The sequence below is a fragment of the Sipha flava genome, unplaced genomic scaffold (assembly GCF_003268045.1).
Source record: "Sipha flava isolate LNK unplaced genomic scaffold, YSA_version1 419_pilon_pilon, whole genome shotgun sequence".
NCBI lineage: Eukaryota > Metazoa > Arthropoda > Insecta > Hemiptera > Aphididae > Sipha > Sipha flava.
This window is the reverse complement of record NW_020273143.1, coordinates 1-22,936: the sequence shown is the minus strand read 5'-3', so window position 1 is coordinate 22,936 and position 22,936 is coordinate 1. Positions and strand designations below refer to the sequence as shown.

Genomic DNA, 22,936 nt, shown 5'->3' with positions numbered 1-22,936 from the left:
ACACTTAGTAGGTAGCAAATATAAATTCTCATACAAGAATGAGATATCAAGCTTGTTGCTATTAGAATCAAACATGTCATAGATTAACATCACCCATGGAAACGGAATATATACATTTATATTTTGTCAACTATTTTTTAAAATGAAATATTTGGTATTATCTCAGTTATTTGGAAAACTGTTGATAATTATAAAAATAACTTGAATGTACTTAAATGATAACATCTTATTGACAGATAAAGGAAAAATCAAGACGTTAAAGCTTGTACATTTTTCGCTTCGCTCAGAATCTATAATGATTATACTAAAGGACGTGCCTGGAAATTTTTTTCGGCGAGGTTCAATATTTTTACTATCTCATATTCAAACGCATTTATTTCACATGATAATAATTTTGGTAATAATTATATAATATTAGAAATATCAACAATCGACAATGAATTATATAAATAACTATGGAAAATGTTTACGATGATAAACTGTGAAACACCGAAGACTAAGGATTATGATCTTTGAATGATGTATTTAATAGAACACTTATTTCACACACATTTTCATAATCCTATAATACTTATAAACTATACATAATGTCCACAATTATGATAAATTATTATTAAATGTATCAATAATTTATTAAAAATGATTTAAAATTTCTAATAATACTTGTGTAAATAAAATATTGAATAAACTAATAAAAATATATATCATGGATTATTATAAAAATAGTTTAAATGTATTTCTTACGACTAGTTTTGATTTAAAAAAATCATCAATTATACAAAAATACATTATTAATACTTTTTTAATATTTTAAGAGTTTAAGCGTATTAACCACATTATAATTATGTTAATATATATCATTTGAGTTAAAATGTACAGCCTGCCAAAGTCATGATGTTGTGATTTTGATATTTTGTTGATTAGTTGATTTAAAATAAAATTATATTTGTTACTTAATTTTAAATCTTAAATAAACTTAAATAAGTTTAAGTACATTAAATATATTAATTAATTTAAAAAAAAAAAGTGAATTCATTATAACTTGATGATAATCAATAATTAATGCACTAATACGTAAAAGCATTCTAATTAAAAATTTCAAAATAGAAACCGGGTTTAGATAAAATTGTGGATTTTGAATTTCGAATTCCGATCACCGAAAATCTAGATTTTCAAACTTCGGCAAATGCAGTTTTTCTTTATCACTAGTAGGCATGAGCGTATTTAGGGAGGGGGTGATAAGAGTATTGGAACACCCCTCCCATCGACCGTATTTTATGGTATTTCATCAATTTGCAAAGTTAATTACATTATAATTTAAATAAACGTAGGTGTTTCGCCGCCAGCACTTGCTTTTTGCAGTTTACTGAGCGACTCGCGAGTGTGTGGGAGCAAATGATAATATATCCAGAATATAGTGTTACAAATAATATATAATGAACGGATACATAAAAAATACAAACAATATAGTATAATAATGTAACAACGCTGAAGACGTCTCTTCCGACAGTTGCGAGAATAATAATAATAATAATAATAATAATAATAATAATTGTATCAACAAGCTGACATAAAATGATTATGATATGAAATAAAGGGCACGACAAGTGTGCAGTATACAAATTAATATAGATAGGTACCGTAATGAATAACAAATAATAATGTCAACGATACCGCCGGTCGCACGTCCCGAGGTTGGGATCCCACGGCGATGACTGTTCTCGTAGTATTCCACGATCCTGCGATGTCACCAAAAATAACAGCGAGAGTAGACGACTCGACGATGGTGATAGATCACTGCCAACAACAAACACGGAATCTTTGGTCCAACACGACGACAACGTGGTACCAAAAAAGCAAAAGACACCCACGGTCACGGCAACTATACCGGACGGCGGTGGAAAAACGACAACGCACAGCCAGAAAGTCGGTTGTCAGCGAGACCGGTCGTCAAAAGTTCGCGCAAGCGCGTTCCGGCGTCCACAAGGCAGCGGGGTGACAACGGATAGGTGTCCAACGGGCACACTGCACTTGTCACAGGCGCGAAAACCGGCTCGGGTTCAAACAGTAGGTATATGTAAATGTCATCGTTTTCATTAGTATAATAATTTATATTAATACATGTTATTTATAAATTTAAAGAGTAGGAGGGGGCAGAACCCCCATTTACTATAAGTCTATTAAATTTTAAAACACCCCCATTAAATGAATTCTGGATACATCACTACTAGTAAGTATATAATAATTAGGGCTCGGATTTATATGTAAATACAAATTTTTACTGTGACTTGATAAATTAATTTAGGTAAGTGATAAATTCGTATCAAGGGATTTCCATTGTAATGAACTGTATTTTATTTTACATATTTTATCATAAGTACATATTTTTACATATTTCTCAATAATTCCATTTTTCCCTACATATTTCGACAATTTACGATTTTTTAATAGTTGTATATGATTTCCCATGTTTCAAAAAGTACGTAAACAAAATATTACCAATTATTGAACTAATCGACCGTAATCTACGGTCGATATAATATTATATTCGACATTTGTTACCTCGGTAAATGATAGATAACGATTTATTAATACGTGTTTGCGTTTGAAGTACTGACAGCGAGTCAGTATACCCACATTGACGAACGGGACGTGTGTTTATTTAGACTTGTAATTTTGAGTTGGCCGTGTTAGTGTTAAATTATGCCGAAAGTTCGAGGGTCCAAAGTTGGAAAAGCTAAAAACTATGTACTAGAATTTCCAGACGAACATTTTCAGAGTGATGGTGATATTTTGTACTGTTCTGCGTGTGAAAAATCTGTTTCCATTGAACAACGTTTTTTAGTAGTACAACATATAGGGACCGCCAAACACAAAGACTAAAATAAGATTTAAAACCAAATTTTACTACTACTCGTCAGAAAAATCAGACGTAGTGTCACTAATTACTGTCATTATATGATCATCTTCGTCATTCATCATTCTATCAGAAATAAAGTCGATGTCATAAAATTTGTCCTCTTCTTTTATGGTGTGACTAACGAAATTGGCCAACATTTCAGACGTCACTTTCTAGACTCCTTCGTTCAGTATTTTTTGAACATCGATTAATTTAAACGTTGTGTTGTTTTGTTTGACGTGATTTTTCACAACAGACCACGCAGGTTCTAACATGGTGAGGTCTAATTTCATTTACCATGTCAAGCAATCGAAATTTTATTATTGGTTTGTCTAAAACCACATTTTTCGACTTCAACCAATTTTTAATGTCCTCTTTGTTCCATGAATATGTGGGAACTGGGTCTTTTTTGACAGATAGGACGCATTGTCCATGACTATCACTGCATTGTCCTTCAATCGGATAAAAATTCCACAAAACCAGTCGTAGAACGTGTTCCCATTCATTTCGTCGTGGTAGTCGGCTGTGTTATTTTTTGACTCAAAACACAATAGACCCCCTCGACGAAACCATCTGCTGAACCGATATGGACAACTATTAACCGCTTGCCTTTACCTAGCGGATTTTTTGGGCCTGTTGTCAGTCCTTTAAAGAATGCATCTGTATGAGATTTCACTGAAGTATCAATCCATACTTTACTGCTACACTCGCCTGCGTTTACCCATGTCTCATCTAAAAAATATATTGTACGATCTTCATCCAGATAACGCCTTATGTCCTCGAAATACTTTTGTCGCCACACCACAAGATCAGCTTTTTCAGTTAAAGCGCTATTACGGTTTCTTTTTGTGAATTCAAAATTTATGTATGCGCGTACATACAAAAAAGGGGGTTCTATTTTATATAGTAGTATAGATATATCTTTACTCTTATCAGTTAGATCATCAGTGATTATTTTTATTTTTAACTAATTATTTGTCTCGTTAATATTTGGAATAGTATTATATGTTTGTAGACAAAGCAGAGGTCCATTTCCCCAGCCCTGGACCAAAATCCGTGAATTTTTTGTCGAATTGCATTTTTATCAAAATTCTCAATTTTATCATTGAATGTGGGACGGATTTTAGTTTTACGTGGTGACTTACTTTCACCCGTGTTTTTATATTCACTTATTGTCGTTATAACTGTACGCATTCCAATCCCTGAATCAGTTGAAATAGACGCCATCAATTCTTTGTACTTAATGTCGGGTTTTAGTTGCTTTTTCGCCTTGTAATGATTGACAATCATCAATTTTTGTCGTTTTCCAACAAACTGAAACTATAATTATTAAATTATTTAAAAACTATACGACGTTCAAAGATAAAAGTGATTCGATTCGTTCATAATTTAGAATTTACAACTTAAGTAACACATAAAATAAGATTTTTCTACGAATATTAAATAAATATCAAGTATAAAATATAAAAATAAAATAATTAAATTATTATAATTATCATAATTAAAAAATTCTTACCCATCATTTTTTGATTTTTTTTAATGAGCGAAGATATTTTTTCAGAGTCGATGTTTGGCTCAGCAGATGTGGTAGGCTTATTGGTTGATGGCAATTCATTTGAAGTATTAATTTAAAAAAAATAAACAATCAAAGTAACGGCAGTAAAAAATTGAACAGTCAACGGAGTGAAAGTAATCGCGTGATTCATAAACGTAGTGACACAAACGTATTGACAACTGTATCAAGTGTATGCAATGACTAATGATTCATACTATACAGCGTTCCCGACCGTTAACGATTGTGATCGTGCAACGACGGTATGTCAAGTAAGTGGGGGATGCTCGAATTCGATTGCAATTTGGTCGGGATACGGACTATTTATCTCGTGGCACGGAGTATAGATTGTACATTAATAGTTTGATATCACCATGACTGTTGTCGAGGAAGTTTCACTTCTATGACCTGTGCCTGCACAGAATTGTTTTTTTCCCCCCCTAATATGAGCTGATGGCGTTGGGGTATGAGTTTCTTATTACTTCCCCGACGCCACAAAATATATAACCTAACCTACTGTCCAGATTTATATACGCTCCCACAGTATTATTTATAATTTCTTATAGTACTATACTGTCCACATTACTGCCTATATTATAATAATATTGAATCACCAAAACGGATGGACCGTGGAGTTGTGCAAATATAATGTAAAAATAAAATGTTCATTTTGCTTATTATCATAGTTCCAGGAATTTGTATTTTAGTCGATATACAGTGGCACGATAAACGCGATAACGGATTACATACACTAATGTCCATTTACTACTTACACATTGACACAGTCAAAATGTTCATGTGATATAAAATTGACGCGGCACACAGGTGATGGTGTGTGTGTGTGCACGGTCGCGGTGCGGTGGGAAAAAGTTGAATACTAAAAAAAACAACTTTGGCTTGTGGTGACACAAAATGTATATTTATGTAGACACACAAAAAGAAACAATGAAATAATATTAATAATCACGTACACCACAAAAAGATGTATCAGTAATATGTTGTGATGGTCACAATGGCAGAAAACGGTAATTATATGAGTCGAGAACGTGAGTTGTGTCTCGGTATACGATCTCGAAAAAACAGCACGGTTACGTGGTGGTACCTGTCGGACGTCGAAGTGACCGCTCGCGTCCCCTGTCCGGTGATGAATGGGAGGACGGAGTGTCGCTGCGACGTTGCGTGCCGCAAAGTGGTGGTTGATGAGAGAGATAAGGACACGGTCGGCAACTGCCGTTTCGGTAACGGCTGCCGCACGGGTCCGCGTCATACTCCCCCGCCAAACCGCCAGTCGCGGTACTGCTTCAGTTTGGTACGCTATCTCCCCGTGACTATTATGGTGGTTCGTCCGTCGGCGATGTCCGGACTTATTGGGTCGGGTCGCCGACTAACTGTACCTCCATTGTGGTGTTCCCCAGTCGTGGTGGGGACGACGCCGAGGCGTGGAGACGATTTCCAGTCTGTGGTAGACGGGTCGTGTCCAGCCCGCCCTGGGGGACGTGAGCGGTGTTGAGAACCCGGGCGGGCCTTTTTCGATGTCCGGGAATGTTGGAAGCGGTGACCCGGGTTCGTTGAGGATTCGGTCATCGACCTCCATCGCCTCCCACGGGTTGGTGTCTTGCTCCGGTCGGTGTTCCTGGCCTGACCTTCTCCAACATCTCCACAACCTTGGTGGTGTCCACGGCTGGTTGTTGACGGTGGCTGGAGGTGATGCTGAAAAACGCGCAATCTTATGTATAATTAATTGTGTGGGCGTTTTATGTAGGACACGTGGATTTTTCTCGGCGGTAGCTGATCGGTTAGGAAAATTCCTTTACCAACCCCCTTTTCCAGCTTTACGGGGCCCCTCCATTTCGGTGCGAATCCCGCATGAAATCCCTTGTGCGCCTTGGACAAGTGGTGGGCCTTATATAGTACCATATCTCCCTCCGAGAGTTTGCATTTATCGGCCACAATGTCCCGGTTGTGTCTGCCTGTGATTTCTACCTCCCGCTTAAGTCTATCCCTGTTTATTGGTTCGACCTTCGTATGTGCGTAGTAGAGTCCAATCTCCGGGTCTTTTCACTCGCGTCCGAGTACTAACACCGATGGTGGATATCCTGACTGTATATTGCGCCGGTTTCGAATAGCAAATAAAATGGGGGCTAACTTCGTGTCCCAGGTGGTGTGTTTGCCGTTGGTGAGTGACGCGCGTAGTCCTTTTTTTAAGTCCTGATTGCGGCGCTCGACCGGGCTGGCTCTGGGGTAATAGGTTGGGGTGGTCCAACCTTCCGCCCCCCATAGTTCAATCACGCTAAGCATGTTGTTTGACACGAACTGGGGGCCGTTGTCACTGAGACACACGCGGGGGTAGCCGAAACGTGAGAAAAATTCTCGTTCGAGCGTTTCGGTAATGTTTTTAGTAGTGGCTGTTCCTAGCGGGCATGCGTAAGGACCTACATTCATGTATGTCCGCAACATTAGTAATGACTAATGATAAATTATAATAATACCTCATTTGTACCTATATTTTCACATATTTTTATTGAGCTTTATTATCAGTGATAAAAATTTAAAAACAGTGATTTTTAAAAGACATATACTCGTAATTGGTTTATAATGTTATTGAATGCTTAAAAAATATTTATAAATATTCTATAATATCTCTAGTTAACGTTTTTGTTATTAAAACCTTAATTAGTAGTAAGTCCACAGTTATTTTTGAGTATTTTTAAATGTATCATCTATGATACACTGTGCAGTAATGGCATATTTGTTCTTACATATTTATACATTTATAATTATATTATTTATATTTTACAATATTATTTTATTTAGAAATGAGAGTACTAAAAAAAGGCTTGACCGATGAAGAATTAGTTGAACTGTTAGATTATAATATTAGTGATGACAACCAAAATGGGTCTGATATAGAAGATTTAGATGATTTATTTTAAATTATATTTATTTAATTGAATTTTAATCTAATGTTAATTTAAATTATTTAGATAATATTATTGAATTTTTTGATAGTGCTAATATTTCTTTAACAATCAATAATAATAATGAAGTTACAAATTACTGATATTCTCAATTTACCAGTAGATTTTGGTGAAAACCAGCTAGATTCAACAAAAAATATTAATGATTTACTTACTGAAAAATCAACCAAATAATATCATTACATATATAATACATATTATACAGATATAAATAATTTATTTTATGTCACTAATACAGAATTAAAACAGTACGTAGAAATTTGCTTATTCACATCTATTGTACAAATATCTAATGTTTGAAGGTACTAGAATACTGACAATGGATTTACATCCAGCACAATTTATCAATATCTAATAATATTTTGGATTTGATTAAGTACATTTAATTTTTTTATTTATAAGCATTATAATTGTTAAATTCATTATACAGTCGACTCGCGATAACTCGAAGTTGAAGGGGGATAAAAATACACTTTGAGATACGTATTATTCTAGATACCTAACTCGAATTTATCAAAATTAAATCAAAACTTCGAGTTATATAATGAAATATAATAAAATATAAAAATTATAAAAATTTATGACAAATATATGTAAATAAATGTTATACAAAAACTAAAATAGATAAAATGGTACTATAGGTATATGTACATATGTATTTATTAGATACAGTAGAAAAATAATTTGTAATTAATTTTTGGGTCTTCGGCTGTTTGTTGACAAAATCTTCTAATTTTCCTATGGTTTCGAATATAGAAGTATCCACACCTGCGATGGATTCAACAAACTGCCTATTGCTTGATTTGTCGTTATCATATCTAATGTTCTTTCAGGCTCATCATTTTCATCATTTTCTGAATCACTGTTTGATATATTGATACCCATGATTTCGTTATCAGTTAATAGTCCAGTGACTTCAACATTTTCATCGATTTTAACATACGATTGAAATGTAGTTTCTTGATCTATATTAAGCTTATCTGCTACAATTTGCCAATCATATCCACCACCATCATAATCATTGTTTTCTAAACATATATCACTATCACACTGCTCTTCATTAAAATAGAATCCAGCGTTTTTAAAACAATTGATAATTGTATTCTGTTGTATATTACGCCATGCATTTTCAAACTCCGTATTATACATAGTATAAACTACCTAAGAACTTCATACGTTAATCACTAGGGCTCGGATTTATATGTAAATACATATTTTTTCTGTGATTTGATAAATTAATTTAGATTAGTGATAAATTTGTTTCAAAGGGTTTCCATTGAAATTAATTATATTTTATTTTACATATTTTTACATATTTTGCCATAAGTACATGATTTTGCATATTTCTTAATAATTCCATTTTTCCTACATATTTCAACAAATTAAATGCTTTTCCTCCAAAATAATCCATTCAACGTGTTTAGTACGGAATAGCAGAAACCATACGATCAAAATTGATAAAAGTAGGTAAATTAATATCTACAGTCAAAAAGATATTTTTAAAAGCTCCTAGCAAATTTCAAAAATGCCCTAACAAAATCTAGCGAATTCGGCTGAATAATTTGACATATTTTTTTTTGAAATCGAACATAGTGCCGATGTGTCCACAAATATAGCACCGGCATATTTGTTTGCGGATTATCGAAGTTTAGGACCCTAGCAAAATCCAAAAATGCCCTAGCAAAATCTAGCAAATTCGGCTGAATAATTTGACATATTTTTTTTTTTAAATCGAACATAGTGCCGGTGCGCTCACAAAGTTAGCACCGGCATGTTTGTTTGCGGATTATCAAAGTTTAGGGGCCCTAGCAAAATCTAGCAAATACCTAGCAAATTTTTGATACCATTTAAATATCCTAGCATAATGTGCCGGTGCCAACTTGACTGACATCAGTGGCGGTTTTGGTTGTATTGCTACTTATGTATCACCCCTCCTCCCTTCATAACAAAAATTAAATTTCTTAAAAATGGAATTTAAAAGCATAAAAATAATTATAACTAATAATACTTCTTTTGTATAGTAAATAATATAATAAGTTATGAATAATAAAGTGAGCTTTTAAATATTTGGTAGTCTATAAACTATATTAGAATAAGTTAATTTCAAATTATTTAAAGCATTTTCTGGAAATTTACAAGAATATTCTTTAAATTTAGTTACATCAGCTAACTGTAAAAAAAGTAATTTATTTGTGTCTTGTAATCTGGTATGTAATTGCATTAGAATATTATCAATTATTTCATAAAATAAAATTTTAAAATTTTATTAATTGTTTGATTCATTTCTTGTAGCTTTCAGGGGTTTTTTAAGAGTAACCACTTGATTAAATAATTTTAAAAATTCAGGCTCATTTCTTTTTTTATTTATAAGATCACATGTTACATTTATTTTTCTTAAGCAAAATTCCATTTCAAATGATTTATTCTGAAGAACGTTAAATAAATTGTCAGTATACATGATGAATATATTATTAAATATGAGTAATAAAAAAGCAAATTCAAAAGTTTTTAAATTTTTTAAATGACCTAAAGCACCACAAATAGATTCAGACGAAGATGTTGGATCTTTACTAATAAAATCAAAAACATTTATAAACCCTGACCACTCATTAACTACTGTATTTAAAATGTTTGAACGTAAAGACCATCTAGTTTGAACGAATTGAGCAATTCGTTTCCGTACAATATTATCTATAACATAAGTACGCGAGGTGGATTTGTGAAAATAAGCAGCGATACCAGATATATTAGCAAAAAATATACGAATATATGTTGAAATACCAAATTTAATCTATGAGCTAGACAGTGTGTAAATAAAGCATTAGGAGCAAGTTCTTTTACTCTAGCCTGTAAATCTGTTAAAAGCCCACATGCCCCATCATAACATTGGTCAACTAATTTACTTTCCATATTAACCTCATGTAAAACAGAACAAACCAAATTAAATAAACCTTGTGCTGTGCGGTCTTTACTAACATTATGAAAACCCAAGAAACGTTCAACTAATTCAGATTTATCTGTAACATATCTAATAATAATTGAACTTTGTGTTTTTTGACTAATATTTGTTGTATCATCAATTTGAATAAATTAAAATTTACATTGCCTAATTTAATTTTTTATTTGATTTATTAATGAATCAGAAATACATGATATTAAATCATTTTGTATAGACTTGGACATACCTGAAAATGTGTTTTTTATACTTTTATAATAAATTTCTTGAGAACACATAACAATATGCATATCAAACAATTCTCTAAAATTCCCTTTATTTAATGAATCACTACTCTCATCATGACCACGAAATGTTAACTCTTGTTTTCCCAAAAATAAAACCATTAAGTGTTTCATAAATAAACGATTCAATCTCACATTCTCATTATAATTTTTTTTTAAATAAATTACCATTTTTATTTACAATATCTACTATAACAGGGATGGGCAACTCAAAGTAACTAGCGGTCCACTTTTAAGTACTTTAAAATCTAGCTGGCCGCAGTGCATAGGAGAAAGCAAAAAAAAAGTCCTTCAAATTTACTAATATTTATTTTTTATCTTTATTTATTTATATTTACACTTATTATTTAATGTGATACTTGAGGATGAGATTTTCCAATAGACAATTTAGTAAAATCCACTTCTATTTCTGTAGTTGAAACTTTTAGTAAATGTCCCAAGGTTTCATCTGTTAAACGATTTCTTTCCTTCGATTTAATATGTTTCAAGTTCGAAAATGTACATTCGCATATGTATGTGGTTCCAAACATAGAAAACATTTTTAATGCGAAATCTCTTAGAATTGGATATTTTTCAACTGGTAATGTTTTCCAAAATGACACATCAATCTCTTTTGCAGATAAAAATGGATTTGTTTGTAACTCACATAATTCTAATTGAAGTGAAGGATCTTGCTTTTCAATTTCAACTGCCATAGGGTTATTAAATAAATTTATTTGAGGACGCATAAGTTCAACTTCTTCAAATCGTCTTTTGAACTCTACAATTAATTCATCAATGTGGGTAATGCAATGTTCAAAATTAAATTCATTATCAAATCCTTGTTTTATAACTTCACAACACGGAAAATGTATTAATTTATTTTCAACAAATACATTTTTAAACAGTTAAAATTTTTTTCTGAATCCATCTAAATTTAACTTATTTGAGATATTGTTTGTTTTCTACCTTGTAGTTGTAAATTTAGTTTATTTAAATGTTGAAAAATAACTGTTAAAAATGCTAATGAACATAGAAATTGTTTATCAACTTATTGATTTTCAAAATAAGTGGTATCAGTTGTAATATTCATAATGTTATCAATTTCATTATTTTACCATACAACGCTTCTTGATGAATAATGCAATGTATTGCAGGAAGATTAATATCTGATTTGCGCAATAATCCAACAAAACCAATATTTTTGCCAACCATAGATTTTGCACCATCAGTCACAACCTATTTTTTGAAACCTCCAAATGGTCCAATTACATTTTTTACAGTATTAAAAATATCAATTCCTTTGTTTGATCCATGTAAGGAACACAATTCTAAAAGTTCTTCATAAATTTCAAATTGTGGAGAAATAACTCTAACAAATATTAAAAGTTGACTTACGTTTGAAACATCAGTACTTTCGTCTAATGCTATTGAAAAATATGCCCAATTCATCATTATAGTTTGCAATGTTCACGAATAACACTATCAGTGTCAGCTAAACGATGTGTCACGGTACATCTTGAAAGAGATATTTTTTCAAATTCATTCGCAATTCTATTTTCGTTTATTAATTTAGCCATTTTTATTGCACAGTTTTTAATAAATTCACCGTCACTCAGAGATTTTTAGATTTAGCAATTTCATTAGAAATAACATATAATGCCATTAAACTTAATTGTTGTGAAGTTGTTGCTTTTACCATCACATTTTGTTGAGATTGGAGTTTTCTCTTCAGATCAATTACAACATTCTTTTTTGCGACACCGGTGTATTTATCATATTTGGACGAATAATTTATCATGTAATGTCTTTTCAAATTATATTCTTTTAGTACTGCAATAATATTTAAACAAACTAAACATTGAGGTTTAGTTTGTTTGTTAATAATAAATAAATATTCATTATCCCATAAGCTATTAAAAATTCTATTTTCGTCTTCGATTTTACGCTTTTTAACAGACATTTTTAAAATAATTACTACAAAACACGAAAATAATAATACTAACGGCGCACAGTAGGACACATTTACAATCTAGGTGGGAAAAATGTCTTAAAGTTAAGTTTTCACAACTGTATTTAAAATATATATAAATGTTATAAATATATCTAATAAATTAATATGTATGATTTACAACTTCTCAAACATCGGTGTTTTGCCATAGATACACTATTACCTAATGGTTTTATACACAGCTGTTGTTTTTATGAAAAAAAACGTATCCCTTGAAGTATAATATAAATTGACGTAATCATCCGTTTCGTGTGATTTTTTTTCTTTGTTAGCTTAAAGTCTATACTTTTCAAAATCATATTGTTTTTTTATTTAACCAACGCATTTTCCAGCGAAATACAAGAATTCTGGTAAGTGTATAAAAAATAAACTTTTCATTACTTGGTATAGACGAGTAAAAAAAAGTACTGATTTATACCAAAAATATAAGCATGTATTTATAATCCTTAAGGTATATAGTTAATTATATAGTTGTATGATCGTTTACTTTTTTTTACTTTTCATGTAATTTGAATTTTTTTAACTTTTTTTTTTTTAACAAAAATGAATTATTAGGCCGGTGACACACATAAGAAATTTGTTTCATAAGATTTGTTTCTTACAATGAATCACACGAAACATATTTCATGGTCAATACACATAGAACAAATTTGTTTCATAAATATTTTTTTCACCTACCCACCATTTAGTTCACTCAGTTCATTTTAGTTGGTCTAAAGATGTCGTCCGATGATGACATTATTGTTCTGCAATGGTGGTTAAATCGAAAGAAGAAGATGATTAAAAAAAAAAGAAGATACTGGGTGCATCCTGCGAACCTAATTAATTTAAAACATAGTGCTACTATTGTTGCAAACAAATTAAACCAACATCCGGACAAATTTAAATCATTCTACAGAATGAATCTCACACATTTTCAACAAATCGTGAACTTGGTTGGGCCATCAATTAAAAAGCAAGAAACATTCTGGAGAGAACCAATTGGAGTAGAAGAACGATTATTGATAACATTAAGATAATTATATAATAATATTTTAATCAAATAAAAATTATAAATAGAAAAATGAAAATGAACAAAAAAAATGTAAAAAAAACTTTTTGAAATTAAAAACATAATAATAAAAAAAAACTTTCATAATAACCTTTTCAATATAACATTTATAACTGTAGGTAATAGTAACTAATTGAAAAAAGAAAAAAAATTTTCTGACAAACTTTAAAAAAAAATTTAAATTATTTATTATTGTTAATGCTCGAGGGATTGTTTGCAATCGTTTGCCACTCATTTCACGCATACTGACCATCTTCAGTATACCAATTCACTGAGGGTATTTGCTCTGATGCACTTGCCGAAGTCGATGAAAATGTGTTTTGGCTTGAAGAAGGAGTAGATGAAATACTAAGAGCTTCATCTACTGGAGATAATATTTCATCTATTAGTTCACTAACTTTTGTTCTGAAACGCCTCATTTGACGATCATTCATCAACTCTAAATCCGGTAATAGACTTAAAAGAAATAATTTTTTTGGACTTTCTTCAGCTTTAGGTTGTCCTTTTTTTTTAATGTATTCCATAACACATTTTTCAACATCATCAGTATTGGAAGTGTTTTTCTTCTTTTTTACTAACGAATCTGTTGTAGGCTGTGGAATAATTAAATCATTATTTTCATTTATACCATCACCAACTACTTCTAAATTCTGTTCTGATTGCATGATGTCCTCTTCATCATCATTTTGCTGCTCTGGAGATGGCAATGGTGGTAAATTGCTCGGTAGGTCATGATTATTTTTTGCATTAACATACAGTCTTATAAAATCCATTTCTTTTATCATATTTTGAGTTTTTTGAGTTAACTTTTTCGCTGGAGATCCACTAGCAGGCAATTTTATTGATCTTGTATAGGTTATGCGTAATAATCTCCATGCTTCTTTGAATTCTTGAGCTACGAGAAAATAAAGTAAATAAAGGGGGAATTATAATGTCAAAAGGTAACAACTATTTTTTTTAATGAATTTTTATAGTGCTTATTGACTACGCTGATCTTAAGTTCAGTAAATTGATTAAATGTTTTAGTAAATTATAAACGTATATGAAACTGCATTGAATGATGGTAGTTTAAAAAAGTAGCAAGGAGGTAAACGACATATCTGTTAATAATAACATATGGAAAATGGCAATAATTTGATAAGAATGTTAGTAGAAGATTTGCTTGCGAGTGAAGTGATGTTTTTTTATTTTAAAATAGGTGTCTATTGGCTATTAAGTGAGCATGATTAAAAAACAGCTTGTATACAATCAAGATAATATGTTTTTCAGATTTTTAGCTACCGGTGTATACTTCAAACAGCTTGCGTTTAATTTTAAGAGAGGTGCATCAACTATTGGATTAATAGTATTTGAAACGTGTAACGCAATATGGACAATTCTTCAGCCGATTTTTATGGCAGCTCCTACAGAAAACACCTGGAGAACTATAGCTGTTCGTTATAACTCACTGTGGAATTTTCCACATTGCGTTGGATCTATAGATGGCAAACATTTTCGAGTCCAGAAGTTTGCTAATATAGGTTCAAGAAATATAAACTATAAAGGTTATTTTTCTGTCCAATTGCTAGCTTGCGCAGATGCTGATGGCTGTTTTACCACCATAGATGTTGGAGATTTAGCTGTCAAAATCAAAAATGCATGAGCTTCCCGAAGACGTGTTACCTTTGTTAATAGTAGACTCGATGACTGACGATGACCAATAACATGAACATTAAAATTAACTTTTGATGAGATTGCTTGTTGATTGTTTTTTATATTTTTTGTTAAAAATTTTTTTATAAATTATTTTAATTAGATTTACTAATTAAATTAAAATAAACATAAATATTTGTTTCTTTATTAATATATATCTTAATTGTATTGATAAGTATAAATATGATTCAATACGTAAATTGTCAGTTTTGTCCACCTAGATATGGCATTTGTCCCACTGTGCGGCGTGGCACGATCGTGAGTGTTTAGTTTTAATTTTTTTTTTTCTTTACATATTTATTGTACTTCGTTCAGACCGGTATCACACGATTGTGCAGGTAGCGTTCTTACAATTAAAAAAAAAAAAAAATGATAATCGGATGAAACCGTGTATTTTTATTTTTAGATTTTCCCCAGCTTACGATATCCATGTTCTTCGTCCACATTTCTCTCTATATATATATTTACGATAACAGTAACTTTTTATTTAATTTTTTATCAATAACATGATTTCCAAGTAATTTTTCAAAATATTCAGTGCATAAAACATAAAATAAACTACGACTATTATTAACTATTACTACTAATTTTAGAACCCTACATTATTTTACTACATTCAGTTGTAATTAGTTTAGCATAAATTTAATGAAAAAATTAGACCAAGTAATAATATGATTGATTCGAGTGTAAATTAGGTTATAATATAATAATTAATCTAATCTATATAATATTTCTAGCAGTCAAAAGAAAACGAAAAGGTTTTGCAGATCCAAGCCAATGGTTAAAGAATAAACGTAAACATAATAGAGCTGCTGGAAAATCGTATGTTGATTAAAAATGTAAGGTTAGATCTGAGAAAGAGGTTAAACAATTACTTACTACACAATCTAAAATTTCACTTCACAAAATATAAAAAATCGTTCTTCATTCTTTATTCTATGCTTAAAAGTTTTTTAAGTTTATTTCCACATTAAAATATTGGTTTATTTGGATCCAGTTACTACTTTTTTTTTTTTTTACGACCGGTCTTGATGTATGTCTGTGAAACCTGGTCGGTAACTAAGGGAGATGAAGAAAAGTTAAACATATTTGAAAGAAAAGTACTATGTCGAATCTATGGCCCTGTAATTGAGAATGGTGAATATATAAGAAGAACTAACCAAAAATTGTACTAAATGTTCAATAAACCCATTATAAGTTCGTATCTAAAAAGTAAAAGGTTAGAATGGGCGGGCCATATTTGGAGATCGGAAGGTATTGCAAAAAATCATTTCACTGGAAGACTAAGCGGTAAAAGACTTAGAGGTCGACCAAGACAAAGATGGGAGGACAGAGTGAAAATGGATCTCACGGAAATCTCAGAATTAATAAGGATTGAAGATAGTGAAGACAGAGATAGGTGGAAAGATGTGGTTGAGGCAGCGATGGTCCTAAATGGACTGTAAAAGCTTGAAGAAGAAAGATCCAGTTACTATTATTGATAAGGTTTGGTAACAACACAGAATAAAACAAAATGGACACTGATAAAAAATTACATAGGCAACATAGGACAATAATGAAATCAGTCAGTCATTTTATTTGAGGTACAGTAGGAAGTTAGTAACATTTTATTCCATCATGAAACGGTAGTAATATTCTTTATAAGCTACTGCGCATTTTCAAATTTTACTAATAGTAGTATTATTTTTCAAAGTATTAGGTGAAATAAGAGTTTGAGATTTGGGGGGCTTATAAGTCTTATACTATGGCAGTAGTTCTCAACCGGGGTGACATGGATCCAATCTAGGGGTGACAAGAAAACCTTGGGGAAAAGTTTAAAAATATAGAATATTTTTCGAAAATAATCGTATTATTGTAACGGTAATCATGTGATTGCTACTACAGTCAAATAACGCAATAATTGTTTACACTAAACGGCACAGATACCGCAAAATTCTTTTCTTTGTATTATTTATTTATATTTATAGTTAACACTATAGATTCGATAAATACGTTCGTTCGACATGCGACAACGTTACGTTATCTGAAACGGGTCAGTTTTTCTACAGTCACTACGCACGACTATTATATACTTTACTGATTAATGTGAATTATTATTTCAAGTTAGTATAAAGTGTTTATTATTTTTGTTAAAATTGTAATTCTTCATTTTAAATTGTATTAAATACTATAAACTTTTTTAAGTATTTTTAGTATATATTTTATTATACTTAACCTTGACAGTGTTGTATTTTTCGTTAGCGAGTGCAGGTAATAATAATTTATTTGTGAAAAATCGAAAATAATATTATTATTATTTTGCTATATGTATGGATAGATTTATTACTCGGACCTCGACACTAATTGAAAGCTCACCATCAACTTCTGGAACGTTAAAACAGATTAAAGGTAAGTGTCGGTTATACGATGAATCTTATATATCCATTGGTTTCACATGGTGTGGTCCAAAAGATGAACCTATTCCCGAGTGTATCATATGCGGAAAAACATTTACCAACGAATCGATGGTGCCCAACAAATTAAACAGACATTTTATTAAACAACATTTTCACTTGAAGTGCAAAGATATTCACTATTTCAAAAGACTTTTAAGTAGCCAAAAAAAAGAAGGAATCAAGTTCACAAAAAAAGTTAAAATTTCTGAGAGGGCTCTCGAAGCTAGTTTTGTTGTTTCCCAAATGATTGCTAACAACATGAAAGCGCATAATATTGGAAAAAATTTAATCAAACCTGCGTGTAAGGAAATGGTGCGAATAATGATTGGAGATGAAGTGGCTCTTGAAATAGATAAGATACCAATGTCTAATGACATTATTACTCGTCGCATAAATTATATGTCTGTAGATATAAAACAACACACCGTAGAAAAGATGAAACTTTCTCGGTTCACACTTCAAGTTGACGATTCAACTGTTAGCGACGAAAAATGTTACATGATAGGATTTGTTCGTTTTGTTGTTGGTTATGACATTATAAACCAGTTTTTGTGTTTGAAAGAGTTAAAAACAAGTACAAGAGGCAAAGACATTTTTGAAACAATCAATGTTTTTTTTGAAAATAATGGAATATCGTGGAGTGACTGTGTTGGAATTTGCGCTGATGGAGCTCCAAGTATGACCGGGAATATCAAAGGATTTGTTACACTCGCTAAAATGAAAAACCCATTAATCGTTAAGACTCATTGTTTCATCCACAGAGAAGCGCTAATGACAAAACGTTGGGTAGTAATCTCAATTCTATTTTGATTAATGATGTTCATATTGTCAACTACATTAAAGGAAAGCCCTTGAAAAGTAGGATTTTTGCCGAAATTTGTAATTCAATGGATGCTGGTTTTACAAATTTGTTGTACCATACCGAAGTGAGGTGGTTATCAAGAGGAAAGGTCTTAGTACGTCTCTGTGAACTTAAAGAGGAACTTTTACTGTTTTTCATGGAAGAGGACAATGAAGAATTTACAAGTTTTTTGGAAGATCACGATTGGATACCAAAATTTGCGTACTTGGCTGACATTTTTTAGCATTTTAACCTAGTTAATTCTAGTTTGCAAGGGCCATTAGAAAATGTTTTAACTTCCACCGACAAACTTTCAGCTTTTCAATAAAAAATCTCCATTTGGTGTACAAACTTGGATCAAGGGAACACAGCTATGTTTCCACTTTTTACAAATCAAGAAAACTCTAATCCTGATGTTCTGGGAACCATAAGAAGTCACTTGCAGGCCTTGCAAATGTCATTGAAATATTATTTTCCAAACTTGAATGAGAAACAGTATGACTGGGTTCGCAACCCATTTATATCCTTGGTGCAAACAGATGACTGTGAATTACTACTGTTGCGTGCCGTCGATAAATCGTATATGATGGTTAAGTTTTTAAAGGATAGACTTAAATAAAACACTCAATTGAAATTTTAACTGTTTATTTAGCATATAAAAATAACATTAATATAAGAAATAATGTGGCGTGAAGGTGCTTGCGTCTTTACCTGTAAACCACATCTGAATATTGGTCTGTTCCCAACCCCCTTATATACTTAGGTTTGGTGAAGATCAAACGTGCCGCGCTGGGCGATAGTTGTTTTCAACTATAATAAATAATGGGGGTGTATACTGGCAGCCTGCACGAGGCCACCCCTGCCACTCGCTCTACATTCCAAGTAGATAAGCCGACCAATAGCCAGTAATCAGACCGTCGTCCATCACTCAAATGATCACACGACAATGAATGCAATCCCACACTTTATTGAAAATAGCCCTTGTAAGGGCTCTGACAATGTTTTAAGTCTTACTGACGTAAACAGCCTTGAGTTAATTGTCCTCCAAATAAATGTCGAAGGGCTAACAAAGGCAAAATGCGAATATCTACAAAAGCTAGCTGAAGAATATGGAGCCTCCATACTGTCATTACAAGAAACTCATGTTGTTCCGAATGCCAATATATCCAAGTTCATTATCAATGGATTCAATCTTGCCTGCCAACACCAACATAATAAATATGGTTTATCTATTTACATCAAGTCAAATATCTTACAATTTTGCGCAGCTCCTCCCATAATTATAGGGGATACAGTCACTATAGCAGTAAACATAAATGGATTCAACATCTATAACACTTACATACCACCAAACGTAAAATGGGAAGAAAATTCACTTGTAGAAATCGCCAAGCCTGCCTTGATTACAGGGGACTTCAATAGTCACAACACCACTTGGGGCTATGATAGTAGTAATGAGGATGGAGAAGTTCTCCTAGATTGGATCTCTGCATCTGACCTCTATATACTTCAGGATCTTAAAGGCCCACATACTTTTTGGTCAGCTAGGTGGAATGCAGGTTATAACCCGGATTTGTCTATGATAACGCTCAATGATGATGGTATCCCCTTCCCAGCAGAAAGATCTATCATCGGTTCTTTTCCCAATAGCCAACACAGGGTAATTATGATCAAAATTGGGCTCAGTTTCCAACTGAATAGCTCACGGCCAATCTCTAGATGGAACTTCCGAAAAGCTAATTGGGAACAGTTTAAGGTGTATATAGAACAAAATATAAATCGCATACCCAGATGTATGAATGCACTACCACGCTTCCAAAAATTATTATTCAAAGCAGCCAAAATAAATATTCCAAGAGGTTTCAGAAAAAACTATATACCTGGGTGGACTGCTGAATCTGAAGAACTATACAATGATTATACTACACATCAAACTGCGGAGAAAGGGAAAAAACTACTTGCCTCATTGGATGACGCCAGGCGTCAGAGATGGATCGAAACGGTTGAAAACCTTGACATGAAAAGAAGTAGTCGCGAGGCATGGGCATTACTAAAAAGACTAGAAGGCAAAAATAGATTTAAAAACGCACAAACTAAGATCAAGCCACAGGCAATAGCCTCGATCCTAATCAAAAATTCTTGTGGCACTGTATCAAAAGAGCAAAATAGATCAGTTAAACATATGTTACGGAAGATCCTAGCTACTTCTAAACCTCATCCTATCTTCAAAGAATGCTTCAGTGTTCAGGAGTTGATAGCTGCCATTCGCGACATCAAAACAGGGAAAGCCCCAGGTAGAGATAGCATCCATCCTGAATTTTTATATAATCTTGGCCCTAAAGCTTTACAATGGCTGGCGAGCGTATACTCTGACATTTTTCAAACTGGGAAAGTCCCAAAAACCTGGAAAGAAGCTGATGTAATTGCAATCCAAAAACCAGGCAATCCAGACGATGACCCAAAGAGCTATCGCCCCATTTCACTCATTTCTGTAATGTCAAAATTAATGGAAAGAATAATTTTAAAGCGCATTGAACCAATTGTGGAAAAGACTATTCCAATATTCCAAGCAGGTTTCCGACCAAATAGAGGATGTTGTGATCAAGTCCTTGCTATAACATCCTATCTGGAAAAAGGCTATAATATAAATACGTAAACCGGCGCTGCATTTATTGACCTTTCTACTGCCTATGACACTGTTTGGAAACATGGCCTACTACTCAAGCTAGCAAGAATAATACCCTGCCAATTCTTACTAAGGTACTTAGTAAACAGCCTGGGCAATAGAAACTTTAGAGTTCTATTGGGTAATAGAGTCAGCAAGTCCCGCGTACTTAACAATGGTCTACCACAGGGGTCAGTTCTAGCTCCGACACTCTTTAACATCTATACCCACGATCTCCCAAGTACATTATCTAATAAATTTGTATATGCTGACGATATATGCATAGCAACGCAATCCAAAGACACTGAAGTAATAGAACAAACCTTAGAAGAAGATCTTAATGTACTTGAAAATTACTTTAAAAGGTGGCGATTAAAACCGAATCCTTTGAAAACCGCAGTATCCTTGTTTCATCTTAACAACAGAGCGGCCAATCAAGAGCTCACAGTGAACTTCTGCGGCCATCGAGTAAAACATGATAAACTCCCAGTCTATTTAGGCATTACGCTAGACCGTACTTTAACTTACAAACATCACCTGGAGAAAGTAGCTTCCAAATTGAAAACGAGAACTGCATTAATTTCCAAACTTGCCGGGACTACTTGGGGAGCCAATACTCAGGTCCTGCGAACATCAACCTTGGCCTTACTTTACTCAGTGGCTGAGTATTGTTCTCCGGTTTGGGAAGGAAGTACCCACTGTAGACTAATAGATACCGAACTGCGGAAAGGTCTCCGCATTATTACTGGTACAGTCAAATCCACTCAAGTACAATGGTTATCAGTCTTATCCAACATCGAACCCCCACATATTCGCCGACAAAATACTGTACTGCGAATTGCGGACAAAATACAAAATAACCCAGTATTGCCAATTCATGAATATGGAGTTGCAATGCCAAGACTCAAGTCCCGGCGCCCCTTTATCGCGAGATTAGAAGCAATAAAGAATCATAGAAGTCTTCAGCCCGATCCGTGGAAGGAAGATTGGGAAAATGACATCCCAATTAACGGTTCTTTAGTGGACAATGTACATAGTAAACCTCCAGGGTCAGACCTCTCCCGAAAACTCTGGACAAGGCTGAATCGCATACGCACAGGCCAAGGTCGATGTAATTATTTATTACATAAGTGGAAAATTAAGACAGACCCTAAATGTGACTGTGGCGCAGATAAACAAACAATGGAACACATAATAAGTGAATGTGCAAAGAGGAAATTTACTGGAACCTTATCTGAGATTCATTCGGCTACGGACAGGGCAATTAAATGGCTAGACTCATTAGACATCGAAATCTAACGTAATCCACAACCCAAGATAACGCAATGTACATGCCACCGTACAGCACTCACATATTTACCAATCTATTTATTTATTAGTATTTTATATTCCATAGTTTATATTTGTTATATGCAGCTGTTTATTTATTTGTTTATATATTTATTTGTTTATTCTAATTTGTCTGTTAGCTAGTAGTATTAATACTGTAATAGTACTTTATAACTATAATTATATTGCATTCAATAAAGGTCATACGATAATAATAATAATAAATAATTTGTCTCTAACCCGCTATTTATTACCTAGATGACC

At 32.6% G+C, this 22,936-nt stretch overlaps 4 protein-coding genes across 4 annotated transcripts; 2 read left to right on the top strand and 2 right to left on the bottom strand.

Annotated features, from left to right (window-relative positions):
• Nucleotides 1–11,016: 11,016 nt before the first annotated feature.
• Nucleotides 11,017–12,100, bottom strand: LOC112688902 (EPM2A-interacting protein 1-like). Its single transcript, XM_025562319.1, has 3 exons — nt 12,047–12,100; nt 11,767–11,887; nt 11,017–11,501 (listed from the first exon to the last, which is right to left on the bottom strand). The coding sequence occupies exons 1-3, from the start codon at nt 12,098–12,100 to the stop codon at nt 11,017–11,019; spliced, it is 660 nt and encodes a 219-aa protein (XP_025418104.1).
• Nucleotides 12,101–13,946: 1,846 nt separating this feature from the next.
• On the bottom strand, nt 13,947–14,597 carry LOC112688899. The gene has a single exon (XM_025562316.1). It carries the CDS (start codon nt 14,493–14,495, stop codon nt 13,947–13,949), a length of 549 nt encoding a protein of 182 aa, XP_025418101.1. The 5' UTR covers nt 14,496–14,597.
• A 335-nt stretch (nt 14,598–14,932) lies between these two features.
• LOC112688901 lies at nt 14,933–15,352 on the top strand. Its single transcript, XM_025562318.1, has one exon. It carries the CDS (start codon nt 14,933–14,935, stop codon nt 15,350–15,352), a length of 420 nt encoding a protein of 139 aa, XP_025418103.1.
• Nucleotides 15,353–16,577: 1,225 nt separating this feature from the next.
• LOC112688900 (zinc finger BED domain-containing protein 5-like) lies at nt 16,578–18,922 on the top strand. The gene is made up of 3 exons (XM_025562317.1): nt 16,578–16,843; nt 17,720–18,618; nt 18,681–18,922. Exons 1-3 carry the CDS (start codon nt 16,578–16,580, stop codon nt 18,920–18,922), a joined length of 1,407 nt encoding a protein of 468 aa, XP_025418102.1.
• Nucleotides 18,923–22,936: the final 4,014 nt, after the last annotated feature.

What these genes read in the sequence shown, in the direction of transcription:
- LOC112688902 (XM_025562319.1), bottom strand. Translation starts at nt 12,100, where the DNA reads ATGAATTGGGCATATTTTTCAATAGCATTAGACGAAAGTACTGATGTT. An exon ending in AAAGTACTGATGTTTCAAAC is followed by an intron (nt 11,888 to 12,046) that starts GTAAGTCAACTT and finishes TTCAAAAAATAG; the next exon opens with GTTGTGACTGATGGTGCAAA. An exon ending in TCATCAAGAAGCGTTGTATG is followed by an intron (nt 11,502 to 11,766) that starts GTAAAATAATGA and finishes CGTGTTGTGAAG; the next exon opens with TTATAAAACAAGGATTTGAT.
- LOC112688899 (XM_025562316.1), bottom strand. Translation starts at nt 14,495, where the DNA reads ATGATAAAAGAAATGGATTTTATAAGACTGTATGTTAATGCAAAAAAT.
- LOC112688901 (XM_025562318.1), top strand. Translation starts at nt 14,933, where the DNA reads ATGATTAAAAAACAGCTTGTATACAATCAAGATAATATGTTTTTCAGA.
- LOC112688900 (XM_025562317.1), top strand. Translation starts at nt 16,578, where the DNA reads ATGTTCAATAAACCCATTATAAGTTCGTATCTAAAAAGTAAAAGGTTA. An exon ending in GCGATGGTCCTAAATGGACT is followed by an intron (nt 16,844 to 17,719) that starts GTAAAAGCTTGA and finishes ATGTATGGATAG; the next exon opens with ATTTATTACTCGGACCTCGA. An exon ending in AGAAGCGCTAATGACAAAAC is followed by an intron (nt 18,619 to 18,680) that starts GTTGGGTAGTAA and finishes ACTACATTAAAG; the next exon opens with GAAAGCCCTTGAAAAGTAGG.